Genomic DNA, 23,193 nt, shown 5'->3' on the forward strand with positions numbered 1-23,193 from the left:
CCACGCTGTATTTCTGAAGGTGTCAGTATTCGGGAAATCCAGGGCATGCGTACACATAATGTAAAATTCAAACGCTGCGAGAGGGTGTGTGTGTGCACGTGCTTCGCACTGGCTCCCACCGCTGGGGGTTGCTCTACCTGCTGCTCCGTCCCCTCACGATACTCCTTCGAGATCAGAAACCCTCTTCCTCCTTTTTACTGGCCACACAGTAGGTGCTTCATCATGTAAGTGATCTCACTAGTTCTCTGGCAAGGGCTTTGAGGTTGTCTCCATTTTTTTACCCCGCTAGTGCAAACAGTACCATAATACACGTCCTCATACAGAACGTCTCGGGCACGTGTGTGGGCACATATCTCAGGGAGGAACCTGTCACTTGGAACCGTGACTTGTTGGGCGAAAGGGTGTCTGCATCTTAGAATTGTCAGACAACGCCAAGGAGGCTTCCAACCCAAATTCCACTTTCGTTTTCATCCGCGGCTGCAGATAACCAAGTGCTCGCTCTCCCCCTTCTCTGGGCCTTCCTGTCTGAAGGTGAGGGCAGAGGAGAAATGGGAAGGCCAGGTCCTTTGTCACATTGCCACTGACTCGGCCTGCCCTTCTCCCTCTGGTCCCTCTATTATCTGAGACGACAAATGACCAGTGGACCCATGGGTCCCGCGCCCTTTGCAAGCCGGGGACTCAGAGCTGTGGGCCAGGACTTGACGCCCTGGGTCTGGGGCGCAGAAGGGGCACGGCAATGACTTCCGGGTGCAGCCAGGGTCCCGCCCCCCCCCCCCCCCCCCCCCCGGCCCCGGTGGAGAGGCGGACGGCTGTCACCACCCTGAAAACCATGGGGGATGGATCCCTCTCGGCCTCAGAAGGGATTGTGAAATCAGCGGAGGAGGTGGGGGCTTCCTGGGACCTGGGGAGGGAGAGCTTTGCTGAGCGTGGAGGGGCGCGCGCGGGCCGGGACCGGGAGCGAAGCGGCGGCAAGAGGAGCGAAGGCCTGAATGCAAGAAGGTTGTGAGCGCCGTTTTCCAGAGTCTCGGGGCTGGGAAACCCGCCCTCCCCTCGCGGAGCGAAAACATCCCTGGTGAATCTCCGGGTTCTCACGAGTTACAACTTGCCCTTGTGCGACGTGGGCGTCCCGCCCGCGGGCAGGGGGCTGCTCCGGCGCGGAGAGTCAGGCCGGGAGGGGGGTCACCGTGTCCCCAGAATTCCGTGAGCCTGTGCCAGGATCAGCGCCCAGCGCGAGGGACCCGAGCGGCGCTGAGTGGATCGGAGATCCGTGGCCACGCCCCCGGGGCGGCCGGGCCCACGACCCGCCACGCCCGGTCCCGCCTGCGGACAGACTCCGCGGCGCCGCCCGGCTCAGTCTCAGCCCCCGGAGCCCGAGCAGAGGCGGGGTTGCAGGGGGAAGGCGGGATCATTTGGGGGGCGGGGGTCCTGGTGACGGCATCAGAGCGCGCGGCGTTGGGGCTGGGAGGCTGGCCAGGGGCTGCGCTGACACCCCGGCAGGTAAGTGGGGGGCCCCGGAGACATGGGGGGCGCGCTGTCCCCCTGCGCAGGCCGGCCCCGCGGCTCTGGGAGCCGGCACCCTGGTGGAGCCCATCCTCGCTTACCAGCCTCCTGGGGCCCTTCCCGGGGGTGGGGGGCGGGAGCCCCCTCCCCTAAGTCGGGGGCCCGAGGCCGACCTGCCGGGCCTGGCCGGGAGGAGAGAGTGCAGGGCTGCCTGCGCTGGTGAGCACTTTTCCGAACTTTCCTTGATCCTCCGACTCGGTGCCCGCACCGGACCGCACCGGCGGGCGCCTCCGGGTGCTTTCGGGGCGCAGAGAAGCGGGCCTGCAAGGCGCTAAAAAGTTCAGGGTGAGCGGGACAGGCACCGCGGTGTCCCCAGCGCCGGCCACCCGGCAGGGACGGAATGATTTCGTGAACAAAAAGCCGTTACAGGCGCTGAGAGAAGACAAATACAGTGTGAACCCAGAGTGTGCGCTTGCACACCTGGGCGGTGCAGCGTGTCCCTGGACCCGGCACGAGCGGCTCAAGCAGCGCACAGAATGGTCACGCCCGGAGACACGGCGCTGTTTCACAGCGAACTTTGTTTCAGACGCAGAAGCAGTACCCTCTCGGCGAAGAAAAGTGTAGCTAGCGAATACACAAACCGTTACATACATGATAGTGTGCTGCGCATACTCTTTCGGGCCGTGTTTCCGGTGCCCGGCGGCGCGGGAGGCTCGCCGCCAGTGTCGCCATAGACACCCAAGCAGGGCGGGCAAGCAAGCCAGTTGCAATCGTTTTGCTGGTGGAAGGTCTTGCCTTCAGTTTGTTAAAAAAGAAAAGAAAGAGTGGCAAAGCCTGTGGAGCGCAATAAAGCAAAACGCAATAATGGAGGTGAACGCGTGGCGATCCAGCCGGGCGGGCACACAGTGAGGACTGACCAGGGAGGATGCAGACGGGCAGGTTCCTTGGATAAGTATCACTCATCGCTACCCGGCAGCGAGGAAGGGTGGGGTGTTGTGCTGGGCAGTGGAGACGCTGCAGGATGGGGACAGGACTGTCCCTGCCTCCCAGCTCCCAGCCCCGGGGGAGGGGGTTGTGGGGAGGGTGCCCGCAGGGCGTCTGCCTGGCTCCCTGCAGAGGGTGGGGCCGGCTCAGCTCCCAGGCGCCACGGAGGAGGCCGGTGGGCAACACTGAGCAGGTCCATGTGCGTAGTCCAGGTACTAAGGGCCTGTTCCAGTTTAGCCCCTTTGGAGGAGTGTAAGATGGCGTTGGCGTATTGGCAAGATGCCCGTGGTTGCGGTGGAGAAGTGGCTGGTAAAGGTCACCCCTTTACCAGGATGTCACCCCTTGGCCAGGGCTAGCTGCAGTTTCACTTTCCACGGTTTCACTTACCACGGTTAACTGGTCTGAAAATATTAAAGGGGGAACTCCAGAAGTCTTAAGCTTAAACTTGCGCGCCATTCCGAGTAGCGTGAGGTGATCTCGCGATATCCCGCTCCCTCCCGCGCTGCCTGGGAATGAGCTTGTGAAAAACGCGGCACCCGCGCAGCTCCTTCGAGCAAACAGCGCCCGCAGGCGGCTGGCGCTCCCGGCCGGCGTCGGCAGCATCTCGGTGCGTGTGTTCCAGCGGTCCGCCCTTGGCTTCCTAGCAGCGATGCTGGCAGTTCGGATGCGCCAGCAAGAAGCAGGAAAGTGGCTTCTTTAAGTGAAAGAGCAAAAAAAAGTTGAACGCTTAGATGGGAAGATCTGCCGTAAGAATGAATCTTTTGTGAAATTGTGAAGGAATTTGCTAGTTTTGCTGTTCCGACTTAGCCTGCAGAAGTTACGCCTGCAGCGTGGGAAAGAGCGCTGCTGACGGTGAGAACGGCGGAAAGCGTGCCGGTGGGAGGCGGGAGCGCCCCGCGCGATGGGCGGTGCTGCCTGCGGGCCGGAAAACTGGGAGCTTACACAGGGACTTCAGCCAGGGCCCCCCTGAGACAAGGGGCCGAGTTCACACACTGTTTATTGCAGTGCATTGTTGTAATTGTTTATTGCCTCATTAGGTATCCTTGCTAATTTCTTGCTGTGCCTGATTTATAAATTAAACTTCAGCACAGGTGTGTGTACGTACAGGAGAAACACAGTGTGGTCGGGGTTCGGTACTAGCTGTGGTTTCAGGCGTCCACTGGGGGGCTTGGGATCTGTTCACTCATTTTGGAGAAGGTGGGGCAGGGGGCTCCAGGTAACAAATGCGGAGGTAAGAAAATTCAGCGGGCGGGGGGGTGGTGTCTTCTAGGGGTCACCAGGGGTCACAGGGACCCGGTGCATCTGGAATGCAAGCCCTTGGGTGGCGAGAGGAGACATCAGGGCCTTAGTTTGTGACGTGTCACTGATGGGGCTGCACTGTGGCTCCTGCGGCATTCAGGCACCAGGTGGGGGCACGGAGGATGCTCTGGACGTCGGCTGCCCTCCACTGTGCCCCTCCCAGGCCACCTGCAGGATGAGCCGGGCCCCTGGCGCACAGGTGCTGATGGCGCGGCCTCTTCCTCTCTGCAGGGCCTGCAGCAGGCCCCCCCCACCGCCCTGCGCCCGACCAACATGGGGCTGGAGGCCCAGAAGCTGCCAGGGGCCGAGGAGGCCCCGGTGAGGGTGGCCCTGCGAGTCCGCCCGCTGCTGCCCAAGGAGCTGCTGCACGGGCACCAGAGCTGCCTGCGGGTGGAGCCGGGGCGTGGCCGGGTCACCCTGGGCCGGGACCGCCACTTCGGCTTCCACGTGGTGCTGGACGAGGACGCCGGGCAGGAGGCCGTGTACCAGGCCTGTGTGCAGCCCCTGCTGGAGGCCTTCTTCGAGGGCTTCAACGCCACGGTCTTCGCCTACGGCCAGACGGGCTCCGGGAAGACGTACACCATGGGGGAGGCCAGTGTGGGTGAGTGGGCCCCCTGCACATACACTGAGGGGCTTTGGTGGCACCTGCCCTCTGGCTGCTGTTCCCTGGTGAAGGTGGGGGTGCTGGCAGCGTGGGGGGGAGCTGTTTTCTGAACAGACCTGCAGCCCAGGGTGGGACAAGCCATGCCCACGGGCTGGGGGTGGGGGGCCTGTGGCCTCCTCAGGTGGCCCCTTGGCATCTCCCCAGCCTCCCTGCACGAGGACGAGCAGGGCATCATCCCCCGGGTCATGGCCGAGGCCTTCAAGCTCATCGACGAGAATGACCTGCTGGACTGCCTCGTGCACGTGTCCTACCTGGAGGTGTACAGGGAGGAGTTCCGGGACCTGCTCGAGGTGGGCACGGCCAGCCGCGACATCCAGCTGCGGGAGGACGATCGGGGGAACGTCGGTGAGGAGATCCCGAGGGCGCCCCCTGGTGGGAGGGAGGGGCGCCTGGCTTGAGGAGGCTTCCCCTGCTGGAGGCTGGCTCACCTGTCCGGGAGGGACACCTGACTGGGAAGTTAGTCTGGAAAGTTTCGCTTTGGTTTCCCGTCTCCACGGACTCTGGTGTATGTGCTCCCGCACCCAGAGGGAGAGGCTTCCCAGTGGGCGGGGGGAACTGGAGCCCCTTCAGTCCCGGCCATGATGGGCAGCCGCCCGGCCAGGGGACGGGCCCCTGAGGCAGGGAGAGCTGCCGGCGGCTGGCGCTGCGGGCCCCTGCCCAGCCCCGGGCTCACTGCCTCTCGCGCCCGCAGTGCTGTGTGGGGTGAAGGAGGTGGACGTGGAGGGCCTGGACGAGGTGCTGAGCCTCCTGGAGATGGGCAACGCGGCGCGGCACACGGGGGCCACGCACCTCAACCGCCTGTCCAGCCGCTCGCACACGGTCTTCACCGTGACCCTGGAGCAGCGGGGCCGCGCCCCCAGCCGCCTGCCGCGCCCCGCCGCGGGCCAGCTGCTGGTCTCCAAGTTCCACTTCGTGGACCTGGCCGGCTCCGAGCGGGTGCTCAAGACGGGGAGCACAGGCGAGCGCCTCAAGGAGAGCATCCAGATCAACAGCAGCCTCCTGGCCCTGGGCAACGTCATCAGTGCCCTGGGCGACCCCCAGCGCCGCGGCAGCCACATCCCCTACCGGGACTCCAAGATCACCCGGTGAGCCCGCGGGAGAAGGGGCCACGAGAGCCCCTCTTGTCTGTCCTGGCTCCCAGGTGGCCGCGGGGGTGGAGCTTGGCAAGGCGGAGGGCATCCGGCTTCCGGGGCATGCCGCCGGGCAGTCAGCCTCAGGCGCGACTGTGGAGTTGTCGGACCGCGGGCCCTGGCGCACTGGGGTCCCTGACTCTCATCCCTGGCGTCCTCAGGATCCTCAAAGACTCGCTGGGCGGAAACGCCAAGACGGTGATGATCGCCTGTGTCAGCCCCTCCTCCTCCGACTTCGATGAGACCCTCAACACTCTCAACTACGCCAGCCGCGCTCAGAACATCTGCAACCGCCCCACCGTCAACTGGCGGCCCGAGGCCGAGCGGGCGCCCGAAGAGGCGGCCGGGGCGCGGGGTCCCCCGCGGCACCGCTCAGAGACGCGCATCATCCACCGCGGCCGGCGCGGCTTGGGCCCCGCCGCCGCCCCCACCGTGGTCGCAGCCCGCCTGGGCGCCGAGTGCGCGCGCTACCGGGCCCGCACTGACGCCGCCTACAGCCTCCTGCGTGAGCTGCAGGCCGAGCCCGGGCTGCCCGGCGCCACCGCGCGCAAGGTGCGCGACTGGCTGTGCGAGGTGGAGGGCGAGCGCAGCGCCCTGAGCTCCGCCTCGGGGCCCGACAGCGGCATCGAGAGCGCCTCCGCCGCGGACGAGCAGGCCACGCAGGCGCCCGGCGGCAGAAAGGTGGCCAAGGACCAGGTGTGGTTCTGGGCAGGGGAAGGAGAAGGTTTCAGACATCCAGCCATTAGCACAGACTCTTGGGGACTCAAAGCTGGTGACCATGGTCACTCTCCATAACGTCCTCCTGCCTCAGGCTCGCTCTGTACAGCAGGGCTGACCTTGACCTTTACCTCGTGGGGGCGATGCAAAGGCTGAAGCTGTAACAACAGCTCAGCACCCCGTGAGGGCTCAGTACCTTGTTCACAGAGGTGGCCCCTGTGGCTTGCGGAGGGGACTGCAGGCAGGGCAGAGGGAGGGCTGGGGCGCCCCAGGGACTTGTCCTGCTCGCTCCTGCCCTGACGCCTGTCTCCCTGCCCCCTAGGGAGGCGAGGGGGCGCTGCTGGCCCTGCAGAGCCAGGTGGCCCGGCTGGAGGAGGAGAACCGAGACTTCCTGGCCGCCCTGGAGGACGCCATGGAGCAGTACAAGCTGCAGGTGGGGGTGCCACTTCCATGGAGGGGGGTGAGGGAGCGAGTTTGCCAGACAGGAGGAAAGCAGCTGGGGAAGGTTCCAGCAGGGCAGGAGACATGGGGGTGTGCACACACGGGCAGAAGTGTGGAGGTGGGAACAGAACGGTGTGGGTGGGTGTGCACGACGGTCCTGAGTGTGGGTGGCAGGTGGGCCTGGAGGGCGGCAGGGTGGCGCACTGCAGCTGGACCCTTCCTTCCTCCCAAGGTAACGGGGTCAGCGTTGCTCCTGGTGCCCTCTGGTGGCAGCGATTGGCAGGGGCATGGAGGACTGGCAGGGTGGGATGGGAGCTGGAGCCTGAGCCAAAGTGCTGTGTGTGTGTGTGTGTGTGTGTGTGAGAGAGAGAGGGAGAGAACAAGAGGTGGTCAGAGGGTGTGGCCCTCCTCAGGGAGCGGGGGGCCTCACACCTGTCCCCCAGCCTCCTGCACTTCGTCCCGGTTGCCCCCTCTCCGCAGTCCGTGTCCCCCCCCTCAGCGCCTGGACCATGCCTTGCAGAGCGACCGTCTGCGTGAGCAGCAGGAGGAGATGGCGGAGCTGCGGCTGCGGCTGGAGCTGGTGCGGCCGGGCTGGGGCGCCCCGGGGCTCCTGCGGGGCCTGCCTCCTGGGACCTTTGGGCCCCGGCCTCACACGGCGCCCCTGGCGGGTGCCCACAGCCACATGCTGGGCATGGTGCCCCCTGCGTGCCTTCCTGGAGACGAAGTCGGCCCTGAGACCTGGGGAGAGGTGAGGAGGTGGCCAGGCTGGGCGCTGCGGGGCGCTGCTGGGCCTGTGGGACTGGGCAGGGGAAGGGCGAGGCCGGAGAATGTCCCTCACCCCAGGGTTTCGTGGGACCAGCTGTGAGATGCCCCTTCCTGCGCCCCTAGAGGAAGGGCCAGGATTTGGGTGACTGAGGGGCCTCTCAGAAGGATGGTGCTATTGGGGATCTCTGTGCAACTGGAGATTGCTTGGGGGTTAGAGAGAGGCTTCCAGCACTGGCTGGGAAGTTTGCATGCCTCCAGAGACGGGGAGCTCATCACTCTGAGGCCATGCGCTCTGTCTTTGGATGCCTCTCTTTGCCAGTTTACTTTCCCACGAGCCCTGCTCTCCCAGAGCCCAGTGTCCTGCTTCTAGTCCGTCACGTGGGGCCTTGGGGACAAAGGCTGTGCCCACACCTGCCTGAGTGCTCTGGGCCGCCCCAGCTCTCAATCCCGAGGGACAAGCCGGGGGAGGCTGTGGGTTTGGCAGAAGTCCACTGCAGCTGCCAGTCTGTCCAGGCGCTGTTAGCAGGACAAGACTCGGGTGCAGGTGACCTGTGTACAAGGTGGAAGTGGCGGGTGGTCACCTGAGAGAGAATATCGGGCGCTACGGCAGCCAGGGCAGGGGAGCGTGGGGGAGGCAGCTCCTGCTCTGACTTGGCATCATCAGGCTGGACCGTGCAGGTGGGACGGGCCGTGGGGTAGAGGCGCAGGTGGGAGTGCACGGCCCTGGTGCCGGGACGGCCCGCAGAGGATGCCCTGCAGGCCTCCTATCCTGAAACCCTGGCTCCCCCCTCGCAGGCGGCCAACGGCACAGAGATGGGAGCCCAGCTGCTGGCGGAGGTCGACAGGCTGGGAGGTGGCTCCTCTGCTTCATTGGAGGAGGGGGAGGGGGAGGGGGCTGAGCAGCCACCACCCCGGCAGACCCTGCACCTGCGCAGGTGCGTGGGGACCATGGGGACCTGGCAAGGACCCATCTGGCGGGACCCTGTGACCTCAGGGCGCCCTCACCCCCATTGCCCCTGCCGGCCCTGGGGAGAACAGACAGGGGTGGGCCAGCCTCCCAGGTGGTCACTGGTGCCCCCAGCTCCCCCACCCCCACTCTGCTTGGCTCCTGGCCCTGGGGTTCTGCTGGGCTGACCGGTTCTGTCGATGGTGGGACGGAAGTCCAGGGACCCACCTTCTTCCCCCTGGCCTGGGGGGGTGGCTGCACTGGGGCGGGGGCTGGGGAGGGGTGCAGATGCCTGCCTCTGCCCCCCAGAAACGGGATCAGCAAGTGGAACCAGAGGGCAGACGCAGGCCCAGGGAGTCCGCCGAGCAGGAAAGGCCTGGAGCTTCGCCTTGAGGAGCCGGGTGCAGCCACCCTGGAGCCCAGAGGTGGGGGTGCTGGGGCGCAGAGAGGGCCTGATACCCCTTCTCCTTCTGTGGTCCCGACGGGCCCCTCTGGGCAGTCCACCTGGCCACCCTGGCCACCCTGGCCGGCCTCTCCCGTGCACTCGCTGCCTCCCTGCTGTCAGGCGGCACGGCAGCCTTGACCGCTGGCCTCTTACAGTGGCTCCTGGGAGCAAGGCCCGGGCCCGGCCCCGCCAGGACCCCGCGGCTACAGCCTCCGAGTGGCGGCTCGCCCAAGCCCAGCAGAAGATCCGGGAACTGGCCATCAACATCCGCATGAAGGAGGAGCTCATCGGCGAGCTGGTGCGCACAGGTGAGTGTGGGCACCAGCGGCCTCAGCCTGGGGGGCCCCGGTCAGGGGCCAGATGGCCGGGTCTGAGGCCCAGCTCAGCCTCTTGCTGCTGTGTGACCTGGAGCAGGTCGGATAACCCCTCTGTGCCTCAGTTTTCTCACTCCTGAGGCGGGGACAGCTATGGTACCCCCCCACAGGGTGGCTCTGAGGACGCATCGCGTGAGGTCAGGTTCGGCATCCAGACTGGCTCGCGGGAGGCACTGCCCGTCATCGCTGTCCGTCGGGTAGCTGCTGGGTGGGCCCCCAAATCGTGCCACACCTACTGGCGATCCGTGGGACGGGGGAGGGGACGATTTCAGGTGGTGACCGGCTGACCTTTCCAATAGCCATGAGCTCACTGTAAAATGCATCCTGAAATATTTCACGGACGTGAGAAGAGAGACCAGGACTGGGGGTCCCCGTACCAGGACCGGGGGTCCCCGTGTACCCACCACCGAGGCTCAGTTGCAGAATTTTTCCTGCCCTTGTTTTATCGCTGGAACACGTGTTCCGTGAAACTTACGGGGTGACGTCAGGTAACAACTTGTGTGAGTTTCCCGTGCACACCTCGACAACGCAGCAGTCTGCAGCCTTTCTCATCTCACGGCGCACAGCTAACCCCTAAGATTCTGCAGCCCACCAGAAAGTTCTCTTTTGCCAGTCTGACCAAAAAAAAAAAAAAGAAAGGTCTAATTTGGATTCGTTCACATGCGAGGGATACTGTCGTGGGAGGTGCTGTCATTTTTCTCCCTGACAGTCCCAGGGAGAGGAGGTCAGGGCCCTGACGAGACAGTCAGGTTTGGTGTAAATCCCTGCCACGCGACAGGTGAAAATCACTCTGTGACACGTCCCTGAACGTCACACCGTGTGCTTGGCACCCGGAGTCGAGTCTCTTTCCGTCACCACCGTGTATTCGCCCCCCTCTATCCGCCCTGCCCCCGCCCCGCCGGGGGCTCCCCACGGTTTCACGTGCCACGTGGGAGCCAGAGCCTGCGGTGCCTGTCCTTTTCTGCTGTGACAGACGGCGGTGTGTCCTCGCCTGTCACGGCTGGGTGGTGTCATGCTGCACGTACGTCCTGTCATTCTGTCACGTGTGTGTGTGTGTGCACATGTGTGTGCTCTTCCTCTAATAACTGTCCACTGGAGGACACGGCGGTTGTCTCCACGTCTGGGCCGCCGTGGGTGACACTGTGGTGCGCCGAGCGCTGCGTGCGTCTGTCTGAATAAATGTCGTCGCATTTTGCAAGTAGACACCCAGAGGAGGGGTTGCTGGGCCACATGGTAGCTCTGTTCTTTAGGTTGTAATCGCAAGACTATTGTTTTGTTTTTCCCAAATTTTCCCTGCAGTCTCCTTGTGAGCGCGCCGGAAAGCAGTGGGTCTCCGTGCGTCGATTTCTGCGTCCTGCAGCTTCACCGTTTTGTGTTTGTGTTTGTGTGTGAGGGGTTGTCGGGGGCGCCTCCAGGGTTTCCCCTGAGCAGAATCATGTCATCTGCCGAAAGCGACCCCTTCATTGCTCCCCTCCCAGTTTGGGTGCCTTTCATTTCTTTCTCCTGCCCCAGTGCTCTGGCCGGGACTCCCAGCACCGGGTTGCGTAAGGTGGCGAGAGTGGGCGTGCCTGACTCGTGACCCGTGCTCTGTCCTCCGCTCTCCCCGCAAGCGGGAGTTGGTTCTGGAAGCTTCCTTGCGTGCAGGCTCCAGCTCTGTACGTACTTTAGCTCGTGTTCGGTGGGACTGCTGGTTCATCTGCCGCGTCCCCCAGCCACTGCTGCGGACGAGGCTCGTTGACGAAGTAGCCGGCGTGGAGGGAAACGCTGGGGGAGCCGCGGTGCTGGTGGAACAGGGGCTGGGAGGACCCGTGCTGACGCGGCCCCCTCCCCCAGGGAAGGCGGCCCAGGCCCTGAACCGCCAGCACAGCCAGCGCATCCGGGAGCTGGAGCAGGAGGCGGAGCGCGTGCGGGCAGAGCTGAGCGAAGGCCAGCGGCAGCTGCGGGAGCTGGAGGGCAGGGAGCCACAGGACGCCGGCGAGCGGTCCCGGCTCCAGGAGTTCCGCAAGAGGGTCGCTGCCGCCCAGAGCCAGGTGCAGGTCAGCGTGGGACCCCCGGGGTGGGGGGTGGTGGCAGGTGCAGCCGCCCAGGCTGGGGCGCTGGGGCCCACGCTCGCTCTGGAACCTGTGGGTGCTCAGGCACTCGTGCCGGCCCCCCGGCTGCTGGCCCTGCCGGCCTCCCAGGCCGAGGCCCGTGCTGTAGCCGCCCCACCAGGGGTCAGCTCATGAGGGCAGCAGAGGCAGGGAGGCCACAGAGAGGGCAAGCGGGGGGCCTCGTTGTAAGGAAGTGCCCCTTCCTCATGCAGCCTCCCCGCCCCCGTCCACCCATCTGTTCTTCCAGCTCCCCGTGCACACACACGGCTGCACCCCGCCTTCCCTGTCTCCCCATCAGCCTGTGCCCCTCTAGTCCACCTGTGTCTCCGTCGGTCTGACCAGCTGTCCGTGTATCCCTCCATCCTTCCGTCCTTCTGTTCCCTGTCATCGATCGTGCGCTGTCTGTGCATCTGTAATGACCCACCTTTCTGTCCATCTTCCTGTCCACTCTCCCTCCTGTCCATCCATCTTTGCAGCTGCCACCCCCCGTTCCCTTCTCCTTTGCTCGGGCCAGGCGACCAGGACACAGCACAGCAGGGTGGTCGAGGGCACGGGCCCCGGGACCAGGCTGTCGGGGTTTGAATCCCAGCTCTGCCGTTTCCCAGCTGTGTGTCCTTGGTCGAGTTTCTTAGCCTCTCTGTGCCTCAGTTTTCTACTCCGTTAACTGGGGCCGATCATCATCATACTCGTCGGCAGGATCATTTGGGGCCAGTTAACAGACACAGAGCACTCAGTGCGGTGCCTGGTACACGGTGACCGTCTGCGTACCTCCCTCTAGCCATCTGCTGGAGTTTTTATTGTCTGTTGTCCGTCCACCTGCTTTCCCTTCTGTCTGCCGCTCCATCCAGCCGTCGGCCTTCGGGCCAGCGCGCCCTTGTTGAGAGCCGGGCTCACGGTGTCCCCTGCCCGTGGCCCAGCGGGGGTTGTGCCGGTCGCAGGTGCTGAAGGAGAAGAAGCAGGTGACGGAGCGGCTGGCGTCGCTGTCGGCCCAGAGCGAGAAGCGGCTGCAGGAGCTGGAGCGGCACGTGCGGCTCATGCGGCAGCAGCAGGCGCAGCTGCAGAGGCGGCTTCGCGAGGAGACGGAGCAGAAGCGGCGCCTGGAGACGGAGATGAGCAAGCGGCAGCACCGGGTCAAGGTCAGGCTCTCGGCTGGGTGTGCGCCCCGGGTCCCGGCCGCCCACAGCCACGAGCCCCGCTCCGGCTGGTCACTCAGCCTCCCTGAGTCTGTCTCTCCCGCACGTGTGTGGAGGGGCATTCCAGGAAAGTCGAGGTCAGGGTGAGGAGCCAGGGAGTTCCGTGCAAGGAGCCCTCCAGGGCCGTTTGCACCTCCTGTCATAGGAGCAAACCTGTGTTAGCTGTTCCCCGGCCAGACGCCGTGCAGGGCCATGGCAGGAGAGGCTGGCGAGAGGCTGGCACGCAGGGTCCCGCCCCTGAGCCTCTTTCTCTCCTGCGCCCCCAGGAGCTGGAGCTGAAGCACGAGCAGCAGCAGAAGATCCTGCGGATCAAGACGGAGGAGATCGCGGCGTTCCAGAGGAAGCGGCGCAGCGGCAGCAGCGGCTCCGTGGTCAGCCTGGAGCAGCAGCAGGTGGGCACGCCGGCGGCTCCCAGAACCCGACCCGGCAGGGGGTGGGGCTGCCCTGCCTGCAGTGGGCTTGAGTGCTGAGCGCCCGCCCCTGCCTCCCCCACGTCCCCTCAGAAGATCGAGGAGCAGAAGAAGTGGCTGGACCAGGAGATGGAGAAGGTCCTGCAGCAGCGGCGGGCGCTGGAGGAGCTGGGCGAGGAGCTCCGCAAGCGGGAGGCCATCCTGGCCAAGAAGGAGGCGCTGGTGCAGGAGAAGACGGGGCTGGAGAGCAAGCGCCTGCGCTCCAGCCAGGTGAGTGCCCTCCCCACGAGGCCCCGGGCGGGGGCGGGGTGGGGGGGCTCTGCCCTGCAGGGCCGGGCGTGGGGTGGACCCTCTCCAAGTGTCTCCGCACAGTCTGCTTCCTCTCGTCCACCTGGCCTCTGGGACGGTGCGGGCAGGGAGAGGAGGGTGGTGGGTGGCCCAGGGGACAGAGCACTCACCTGCGCTGAGGCAGAAGGAGCCCCACCTGGCCCCTCGGGGCTGCGTCACTCCCTCGTGAGTAGGATGCTCTGAGCCATCGTCGTGTGGCTGAGGATTTGAGGGGGCACATCAGACACACAGCCCGGGGCTGTCCCAGTGGCGGGTGCTCGGGCGGCACTCGGAAGCGCAGGAGGGTCTGGGTGCTGCCGGATGCTCCGAACGTCCCTTGGCCATGAGAGCCCTCACCTCCTCCACCTTCAGGCTCCCGGAAAGGTCTCCGGGGCTCGGCCACTAACTTCCCATAATTCCCACCACAAACTCAAGTCACTTTGGTGACAGGCCCCCACCACCACACGCTGCCCGGCCTTGGCCCAGGTTGCCCCCTTCTCGTCAGGGGTGCCTTGTCCTCTGCGTGTCTGCACCTTCTGCCTGGACAGTCTCTGCGGCCCCCGGAGCCCGGGTGTCTGCAGGGCTGAGTGGCCTCCGTCGCATCCCACGGGTGGTCGGTCACAGAGGGGGCGGGCCTGCTCCCCACCCCACTCACGCCCGGTGCCGCCCCAGGCCCTGACCGAGGACATCGTGCGCGTGTCCAGCCGGCTGGAGCACCTGGAGAGGGAGCTGTGCGAGAAGAGCGGGCAGCTGCGGCAGGGCAGCGCCCAGAGCCAGCAGCAGATCCGCGGGGAGATCGACGCCCTGCGCCAGGAGAAGGACTCACTGCTGAAGCAGCGCCTGGAGATCGACGGCAAGCTGAGGCAGGGCAGCCTGCTGTCGCCCGAGGTACGCCGTGCGGGGCAGCCCCCACAGGCGGGGCTGGGTGTGTGGGAGCATGTGCGGACCCGCGCCTGCTGTCTGGGGCACAAGGCCCAGCCTGCTGCCCTGCCTGTTCCCCTTCCTGGAGTCCAGACCCCTCGTCCTGCACTGCAGTGACGGCCGACCCAACATCTCAGCTCCCCAGTGGGAGCCAGTGTCATGACCACGTCTGAGTGACCTCCCCAGCATTCCTGCCAAGCCTCCCCTCCCCTTCCGTTGGGGGGGTGTTTTGAGCTCCCCGGGTGCGTATCCCTCCTTGCACCACCCTGGGGTCAGGCTCTGACAGCTCCCGGCAAGGGGGCGCTTTGAGGGTCCAATGTGGCTGCATACTCCCTTTGCTTCTGAGCCCACCCATACCCACACCCCACCCCCTGCAGGAGGAGCGGACACTGTTCCAGCTGGACGAGGCCATTGAGGCCCTGGACGCCGCCATCGAGTACAAGAACGAGGCCATCACGTGCCGCCAGCGAGTGCTGCGGGCCTCGGCCTCCCTGCTGTCCCAGTGCGAGATGGACCTCATGGCCAAGCTCAGCTACCTCTCGTCCTCGGAGACCAGGGCCCTCCTCTGCAAGTACTTTGACAAGGTGGGTTGCCCCCGCCAGCCCTGCCCCCTCCTCCCGGGAATGCCTGTCCGAGTGTGGCTCCTTCAGGGCAGCCTTTGTCCCCATCAGGGGCTCTCAAGAGGGATGCATTTGCTGGCCCAGGGAACATGTTGTCCTGTCTGGAGCTGCTTCTGGTTGTAGCGACAGTAGGGGTGGAGGCCGGGGGACACGACTCAACCCCCTACAACACACAGGACTGCCCTGGCTCCCTGGGCGATCCCGCCCGAGCTGCCAGCAGTGCGGAGGCTGAGAAACCCTGGCCTCCGTGAAACACACAGCTTGAGGCTCTGCCTGGAAGCATCTTCCTGTGCAACTGGGAAGGAGTCTGAGGCAGGGATGGCAGATAACGCCCGCCTTGAGAGCTAACTCTTGTCACTTGTAATGTGCTGCCTGGGACACTGTTGAAAGGCGTCTGGGCGCCAGGTCTGGGCTCAGAGGAGACCCCGTGACTCCTCAGTGGCGCCTAGCATGGGGCGGTGCTGGCCGGGCTGTCCCCAGGCGAGGGCTCCCGGGCGGAGGGATCCGGCGCTGCGTCTGAGCCGGCCGGCCTGCCTGCCCTGGCGCAGGTGGTGACGCTGCGGGAGGAGCAGCACCAGCAGCAGGTGGCCTTCTCGGAGCTGGAGATGCAGCTGGAGGAGCAGCAGAGGCTGGTGTACTGGCTGGAGGCGGCCCTGGAGCGGCAGCGCCTGGAGATGGACCGCCAGCTGACCCAGCAGCAGAAGGAACACGAGCGGAGCCTGCAGCTGCTCCTGCAGCAGAGCCGAGGTGAGGCCCGCTCCCGGCAGCTCACGCACAGCCCCGCCTCCGCTGCGCCCTGGCCACATCCCCGCCACCCCTCCCCCTGCCTGTCCCCATAGACCACCTTGGCGAAGGGCTAGCGGACAGCAGGAGGCAGTATGAGGCCAGGATCCAGGCTCTGGAGAGGGAGCTGGGCCGCCACATGTGGATGAACCAGGAACTGAAGCAGAAGCTGAGCGGCGCGGGCGCGGCGGGACCGAGCAGGGGTGAGCCTCACTGCCCGCGGCCGGACGCGCTGCCCTGCCTCTCAGATGTCAGCTGTCACGCCTTGGTTTGGGGAGGTCAGAAACCCCTCCGTCCGCAGCTCTTCTGGGGTCCTTTCCCATGTTGCTTGTGCTGGGCGCGGGAAGCCAGCACTGAGGCGGGCGCTGCCACCTCCCCTCCTGAGCAGGGTGTCGCTGTCCTCCGTGACAGGTGGGGAGAAGAGGCCCCCGTGCCCTGGACAGGAGGATGACCTGCGCGCAGCAGCACCCGAGCCTCTTGGGCAGCCGCCCCCTGCGGAGGGTGCCCCCCGTGCCCGGGAGGAGGCGCCGGACTTGGTCCACGCCCCGCTCCCCCTGACGTGGAAGCGCTCCAGCCTGGGCGGCGAGGAGCAGGGCTCCCCGGAGGAGCCGCGGCAGCGGGAGGCCGCGGAGCCCCTTGTCGGGCAGGCGCTGCCAGTGGGGGTGGGGGGCCTGCCCTGGCAGGCGGGGCCCTTGGCCAGACCCCGGCGGGAGCTGCGCAGGGCCAGCCCGGGGATGATCGACGTCAGGAGGAGCCCCCTGTAGGTCTGGGGCAGAGCCAGCCTTGGACGGGGGTCCGAGCCCGCCGAAAGGTACGGCGCTGCCTGCGTCTGCCAAGGAGCCCTCGCCTCGCTCTAGATCAGAGTCAGCCCAGACGGACTGGGCCCAGTTACTGTGACTTTAAAAGCGGCTCCCCACCGCCCCCTTCCGGCGAGCCGCGGTACGGCGGCCGCCTTCGGCTCGGACCGGTTCCAGCAGGACACGCGCGGTCTGCGGGCCGTGCCGCTGGCTCTGCCGTGCAGCGGGCCGGTCCCGGAGCGGCCTGGGGTGTACGCGGGCGCAGCGTGCGGGGTTGGGAAGCAGCAGGCGTTTGGAGTTGTGCGCAGCCGTTTTGTAATAAATGAGAACAGCCTCTGGAGACACCGGGGTTCACTGAGTCTGACCGGCAGCAGCAGGAAGCGGCTGGGGAGCACGGCCGGCCTGGAAGTCACTCCGAGACCGGGGGGTGGGGGGCACCGGGCCCCGCACCGGGACTCCACGGCAGGCCGGCCCACCCCCACGCGGCGAGTCCCCCGCAGACGGCGAGGACTGGGCCGGGGGCTGGCTCTCGGGGCACCGAGCCGGGCCACGGCCACAGCGAACCTCGGGCGGGGCGTTGTACGGCGATGCGCCGGGAGCTGAGTGGCCAGAGGCGCCTTTATTGTTACGGGGAGGGCGAAACGGTTACCTGCCGCCCGCCTCTGTCCCAGGGTCCCAGCCTCCTAGCGGCTTCACAGGGGGCCCGGTTCACCAGAGAGGGAGCGTGGTCCCGACCTGCCATGGTCACGGTCGGTGGGGGCGGGGGTGGGGGCTGGAATGGGACCCTGGTCCTGCAGGGCCGCGCCTGGCTCCAGGCTGCCCCTCAGGTGCAGCACCCGCCAACCGCGGCAGGGGCTGGGGGGATGCAGGCTGGGGCCAGCCCCCGAGACTCCATGCCTGTGGGGTGACCCTACCTTCATCTTTCGGGCTCGTCCAGTTCCCGGGAGCCCGCTCTTCCCCCTCTCAGCAGCGAGCAGGCGAAGCGAGCTTGTGGGTGCCCTGCTGAGGAGCCCTTTGCGGGATGCGCCTGCAGCGCCGGGCGCGCCCAGAGGACAGCGCTCCCGGAGCGCCGCTGCGGGGGAGCAGGAGTGCCCGGCCCGGCTCCGCAGTGCCTGTGGCTGTCGGTCCCCGGCCCGGCCCTCCTCACTAGCTGATCAGCTTCCTCCGCGAGTAGGTTCTGCTGACGGGGCGTCGCCTGGAAACGGTTCGGCTGAAAGGCGAGTCCTCGGCCGTCCGGGGAAACACGTCCGTGTCCTCGTCTAGAAAAAGGCAGACGCACAGGCAGGGACTGAGGACGCAGCCAAGGACAACGGGCTGGGGCTGCAGGCGGTCCACGCGAGGGCCGCGCTCTCCCCCGCAGGGCCGCTTTCCGCGCTGGAAGCAACAACACCCGCTAAACAGCACTCTGCTTGTGTAGTTTGTTTGGTTTTTTATTATTTACTTGTTTAACTTTGAAAATCATTTAATTTCAGTAGAAGTGGTTTCTAACATGATCCTACTGGTTTTAAATTTGCTTTTTCAGATTTTTTTTTATCACAGTTGACATTCAGTGTTACTTCATGTCCGTGTCAGGGGTGCGCCATGGTGGCTGGACATTCACACAGTTTCCGGAGCCGTGAGTCTGGTCCCCGCCTGGCACCACACACAGTCACGTAATTCGTTTGTCGTGTTATTGAACTATACTCATGAACTGTGGTCTGTTAAGGTATACGCACACGCGAGTACACACACCCACACACACACACACACCCCTCTGGTCTGAGTCGTCGACACCCAGAGAAGCAGAACAGGGCTTACCAAAACGACTCCATCAGGCTGGAGCTGGTGCCGCTGAGGCTGGAGCAGGGAAACCAGCTCTCGGTGACCGCCGGGGTCCAGGGCGCGGTGCAGCCGAGCTCCTGCTGGACCCACTCTGGACCGGGAGGCGCTGCAGGGAGGGGGCAGAGATGGGGGGAAGGAGGCGTGAGAACCACAGTGGCCATCCCCGCACGGGCTGCTGCCGGGGACCCACCGCCTCCTGCCCAAGGACACTCGGAAGGGCACCAACTACATTCCTTCGGGCACCAACTCCGACGGGCCCGCGTGTCTCCGACAACCGCTACTGCGGAGACGCGCAGACGCGGGCTTGCTGCGGCTGCTCGGACTCGGCGGACGCACACCCGGCCCACGGCCTCTATCGGGAGCGCGCGCTCCCCGCCACTTCCGTGAGGCCTGGGCGCAAATACTGCCTTTCAACAAGGCCTGCCGAAACCCACCCCCTTCTAGTCCCGGCTGCTGTGGCTCAGTGGACTGAGTGCTGGCCTGCAAGCCAAGGGGTAGCTGGTTCAATTCCCAGTCAGGGCCCATGTCTGGGCTGCAGGCTGGGCCAGCAGTAGGGGGTGTGCACCAGGCCACACATGCATGTTTCTGTCCCTCCTTCACCCTCCCTTCCCATCTAAAAATAGAAATCTTTTTTGAAAAAATTTTAAAAATATATCTTATTGATTATGCTATTATAGTTGTCCCATTCCTCCCTTCACTCCCCCCCACCCTGCAGGCCCTCTCCCACCCACATTACCCCCTTTAGTTCATGTCCATGTGTCACAAGTTCTTTAGCTTCTGCATTTCCCATACTATTCTTGCCCTCCCCCCATCTATTTTCTCCCTACCATCCATGCTACTTATTCTCTGTACCTTTTCCCCCTCTCTCCTCCTCCCACTCCCCTGGTGCTAACCCTCCATGTGATCTCCGTTTCTGTGGTTCTGTTCCTGTTCTAGTTGTTTGCTTAGTTTCTTTTTGTTTTTGTTTTAGGTGTGGTTGTTAATAATTGTGAGTTTGCTGTCTTTTTACTGTTCATATTTTTATCTTCTTTTTCTTAGATAAGTCCCTTTAATATTTCATAAAATAAGGGCTTGGTGATGATGAACTCCTTGAACTTGACCTTATCTGAGAAGCACTTTATCTGCTCTTCCATTCTAAATGAAAGCTTTGCTGGATAGAGCAATCTTGGATGGAGGTCCCTGCCTTTCATGACTTGGATATTTCTTTCCAGCCCCTTCTTGCCTGCAAGGTCTCTTTTGAGAAATCAGCTGACAGTCTGATGGGAACTCCTTTGTAGGTGACTGTCCCCTTATCTCTTGCTGCTTCTAGAATTCTCTCCTTCATTTTAATCGTGGGCAATGTAATTATGGTGTGCCCTGGTGTATTACTCCTTGGGTCCAACTTCTTGGGGACTCTCTCAGCTTCCTGGACTTCCTGGAAGTCTATTTCCTTTGCTAAATTGGGGAAGTTCTCCTTCATTATTTGTTCAAATATCTTTTCCATTTGTTGCTCTTCCTCTTCTCCTTCTGGTACACTTATAATTTCGATGTTGGAACGTTTAAAGATGTCCTGGAGGTTCCTAAGCCTCTCCTCATTTTTTTGAATTCTTATTTCTTCCTTCTTTTCTGTTTCGTTGTCTCTTTCTTCCTTCTCGTCCACTCCATTGATTTGAGTCCCAGTTTCCTTCCCATCACTATTGGTAGGAACATTTTCCTTCATTTCACTTCGCATAGCCTTCATTTGTTCATCTAATTTGCAACCAAATTCAACCAGTTCTGTGAGCATCCCAATCACCAGTGCTTTGAACTGTGCATCTGATATCTCTTGGTTATCTCTTGGTCACTGAGATGTGTTGGTTCTGGAGCTTTGATCTGTTCTTCCGTTTGAGCTTTTTTTTTTGGGGGGGGGGTGGGTGTGGTGGAGCCTGTTACGTATGAGGGGAGGAGCCTTAGGTGTTTGCCAGGGCGGGTCATCCCAGTTGCGGGGTTGTGATGCTGTATGTGGAGGCAGGGTCCCAGAGGGAACAATGGCGCTTGATCCACTCTCAGTTGGATTTCAGTCACCTCTGCCACTTCCCCCAAGCAAACTGGGCCTTTCTGGTGCTGGTTCACAGGTGGGTGGGCTTGTGCACGTTCTAGGACCCCGTGGGTCTCTCCAGCAAACTCTCCTGTGAGGCTGGGAGTTTCTCCAGGCACCTCAACCCCTACATGTGTTTTCATTCGGTGCTTTTAGGCTTTATTTCCCGGTGCTGGGGCCCTGGGTGTCAAGGTCTGTCTCGCTGCCCGTTTTTGCATGAATGTGTGTCTGCGGTCAGCCATCGGCCTTGCCGCCTCACTGGGTCTGCCCGCTGCCTCCCGGCACCTCTGCCTGGGGTCTGCCAGCTGCCGCCTGCGAGCCAGGGGCCGCCAGCCACCGCTTTTTCCTGCCGTGACCCCTCTCTGCCAGCCACCGACTCCACCCCTCTTACCAGTCCTCATGGATGGTTGTCAGACTTCAATTTTCTATTGGATCTGGCAGTATTTTTGTTTCTAAATTTTTGTTGTCCTTAGTTTTGGTTGTGCGAGGAGGCACAGTGTGTCCACCTATGCCTCCATCTTGGTCGGCAATCTAAAAATAAAAATCTTCATAAAATAAAATTGCACCCCTCCAGCTCCCCTTTAACATGCTCCATTCCCAGTTTCCTGTTTATTACATGGCACTTACCGCTTTCCAGTACACTGTGTAACTCCCAATCACCAGTTTATTCTCTCGTCTCCCCGGACTGACGGTAAACCCCACGGCAGCAGAGACCTCTGTCTATTCTGTTCACTGACGAACTCCCCAAACCCAGAACCGTGCCTGACACGTAGCGGGCACTCCCTAAATCTGTTCAGTAGACGGAATATCACATTAATTTTATTTTTATCTACCCAGCATAAATAACGATGCCACGCACTGGAAGGCAGACGGAATCCCAACAGTTGCAGGTACAGTCTTTATTAGGTGGCAGCCTGCACAAGAAGCTCTAGTCAGCTGAGAATGGTGCTGGTGTATGCATGAAGAACGTCGCTCAGTAACAGAACTAGGAGCCTCTCCCCGTGATTATCCATATAAAAAACTGGAGTAGAGATGGGCCTGAGGGTGTTAGTACTGGAACTGAGCTTACAGATCACGCATTCCTAACTCCTCAACGCACAAACAGGGGAAGTCCGGGGTTGCCGGGAGTGTGGACTGGGCATGTGCTCTGTGCTCGTTATAACTCACGGACTCCCCCAGCCTCTCTGAGGCAACCATGGTTCCCGCCCCATTGCATCCAGGAGGGCTGAGGCCGAGGAATGAGTAACCTGTTCGAGGTCGCCCAGTTAGCGAGGGGCAGAAGCCACGTGTGTATGAACCCCAACCCCGTGCTGAACCAGGAGGCAGCATGGCCTCTGGGGGTTCACCAGCTCACACGGCGGGCAGAGAGGCGAGACTGGACCCCCATCCCACTGCCCCACGCCCCTCCCGCTGCTCTTCGTCCGTCAGGGCAGAGAGCCCTCAGGACCTCTGCTCGGGGACCGCCCCACTCGTCTCTAGGATGTCTCACACGGCGGTCCGGGAGAGGGAAGCCTTCTGGGGTTACGAAGGCAGAAGACGAACTAAGGTGGGGAGTTTGTTGGCTGTTTAAAAATAGCCATCACCTTTAAGCAAAGAGGAAAAAAAACCTGGGGACATGGACAAGAGTGTGGTGATTGCTGGGGGCGCAGGGTGTAAGGGGACTAAACGGTAACGGGAAAAAACACAATAAAGATTAAATAAAAATAACCATCGCCTTTAAATCAAGCCTGGGTAGGTATTCCTTTTTAGAAGCCACTTCTAAGTTTGTGTAACTATTGGACACTATTATACCTAATATTACAGTGGAGGGCTTTCAAAAATGAAATGTGTTTTTTACATAAAAGCGATAGATGCGTATCCTGTCCCCCCTTGTCTGTGGGAGATGCGTTCCGAGCCCCCCAGGGGCGCCTGGAGCCGCACAGCACCACACGCTATACACGCACGACGTTTCTTCCCGTGTGCACAGGCCTATGATGCAGTTTGCTGCGTCAGTTAGACACAGTGAGAGACTGACAACAAGCACAGCGAAGCAGCACAGCTGTAACAGCGCACTGTAACAGAAGTCATGTGAAGGTGGTTTGCTGCACCCAACACACCTTCCTGCACCGCCAGCACCTGTCCACAGGAGGGCGCACTTCCAGCCTCGCTGTGGCCTCTGCAGTGTCAGCGCCACGGGCCTCGCGCTCTGCGACCACAAGTAAGTCAAGCAAGGGCCGCCTGGATGCCAGCGCCGTGACGCCGGGACGGCTACCAACCTAACGGGCGAGGGGTGTGGGCAGCACAGAGACGCTGGACAAAGGGACGGCCCAGGACCGGGCAGGACGGCGCGAGAAAGGGGGGGAATGTGGGTGGGAGGGGGTGCGCAGAGTGGAGGGGAGTGAAGGGGGAAAATGGGACAGCTGTAATAGCATAATCAATAAAATATAGTTGAATAAAAATAATAATACAAAAAAAATTATCACTGGTGTAAATCTCTAGTTTTTCAGGGGAAAAAAAAATAAAGAAATGTCTACCCGACCAGACCTGAGACCTGAGAATGATTAACAGGTCAGGAGCGCTGACCCCGCCCCCGCGGCTGACTGACAGTTGGGAAGCCCACGCGGTGGGGAAAGAGCTGGTCCTGCCTCTGTCCCCGGCTGCCCCGCCCAGCCTCCTCTCAGACGGAAAGGGGCCACCAGGCCCTTTGTTTCTTGGGCTTTCCACTCAGAGCCTCTTCGCTCGCTCGCTGATTGTCCCTGGGCTTGTGCACTGACCTCCCTGGGGAGCGGTTTCCCAGCCTGTGAAGAGGATTCAGGTGTGGCTTCCACCAGGTAACAGGACCCAGGTGTGGCTCTCCTGCACCGGAGCCCAGCTGGCTGTCCCGTATCTACAGTGTTTATGTCCACACGCACACATACAGATACTCGTAGG

At 62.9% G+C, this 23,193-nt stretch overlaps 1 protein-coding gene across 4 annotated transcripts; it reads left to right on the plus strand.

Annotated features, from left to right (window-relative positions):
• The first annotated feature begins 3,798 nt into the window (after nucleotides 1-3,798).
• KIF7 (kinesin family member 7) lies at nucleotides 3,799-16,748 on the plus strand. Of its 4 annotated transcripts, none has more exons than XM_036012321.1 (18): nucleotides 3,799-4,384; nucleotides 4,592-4,792; nucleotides 5,139-5,532; nucleotides 5,739-6,273; nucleotides 6,617-6,727; nucleotides 7,256-7,482; nucleotides 8,292-8,435; nucleotides 8,756-8,871; nucleotides 9,047-9,199; nucleotides 11,099-11,301; nucleotides 12,294-12,491; nucleotides 12,815-12,940; nucleotides 13,055-13,228; nucleotides 13,958-14,173; nucleotides 14,584-14,790; nucleotides 15,375-15,573; nucleotides 15,666-15,812; nucleotides 16,021-16,748. In XM_036012321.1, the coding sequence occupies exons 1-18, from the start codon at nucleotides 4,057-4,059 to the stop codon at nucleotides 16,371-16,373; spliced, it is 4,032 nt and encodes a 1,343-aa protein (XP_035868214.1). In that variant the 5' UTR covers nucleotides 3,799-4,056; the 3' UTR covers nucleotides 16,374-16,748. The 4 variants fall into 4 exon arrangements, with proteins under 4 accessions (XP_035868214.1, XP_035868213.1, XP_035868212.1 ...); XM_036012320.1 differs by having other exon boundaries at nucleotides 3,800-4,384; nucleotides 7,256-7,487; nucleotides 8,300-8,435; nucleotides 13,052-13,228; XM_036012319.1 differs by having other exon boundaries at nucleotides 3,800-4,384; nucleotides 7,256-7,483; nucleotides 8,293-8,435; nucleotides 13,052-13,228.
• The last annotated feature ends 6,445 nt before the right edge of the window (nucleotides 16,749-23,193 follow it).

The sequence above is a fragment of the Phyllostomus discolor genome, chromosome 12, assembly GCF_004126475.2.
Source record: "Phyllostomus discolor isolate MPI-MPIP mPhyDis1 chromosome 12, mPhyDis1.pri.v3, whole genome shotgun sequence".
Taxonomy (NCBI): Eukaryota; Metazoa; Chordata; class Mammalia; order Chiroptera; family Phyllostomidae; genus Phyllostomus; species Phyllostomus discolor.

Coding starts and splice junctions, on each gene's coding strand:
- KIF7 (XM_036012319.1), top strand. CDS start 4,057: ATGGGGCTGGAGGCCCAGAAGCTGCCAGGGGCCGAGGAGGCCCCGGTG. Junction 9,200..11,098: donor CGGCGAGCTGGTGCGCACAG/GTGAGTGTGGGC, acceptor CCCCTCCCCCAG/GGAAGGCGGCCCAGGCCCTG. Junction 11,302..12,293: donor CCGCCCAGAGCCAGGTGCAG/GTCAGCGTGGGA, acceptor TGCCGGTCGCAG/GTGCTGAAGGAGAAGAAGCA.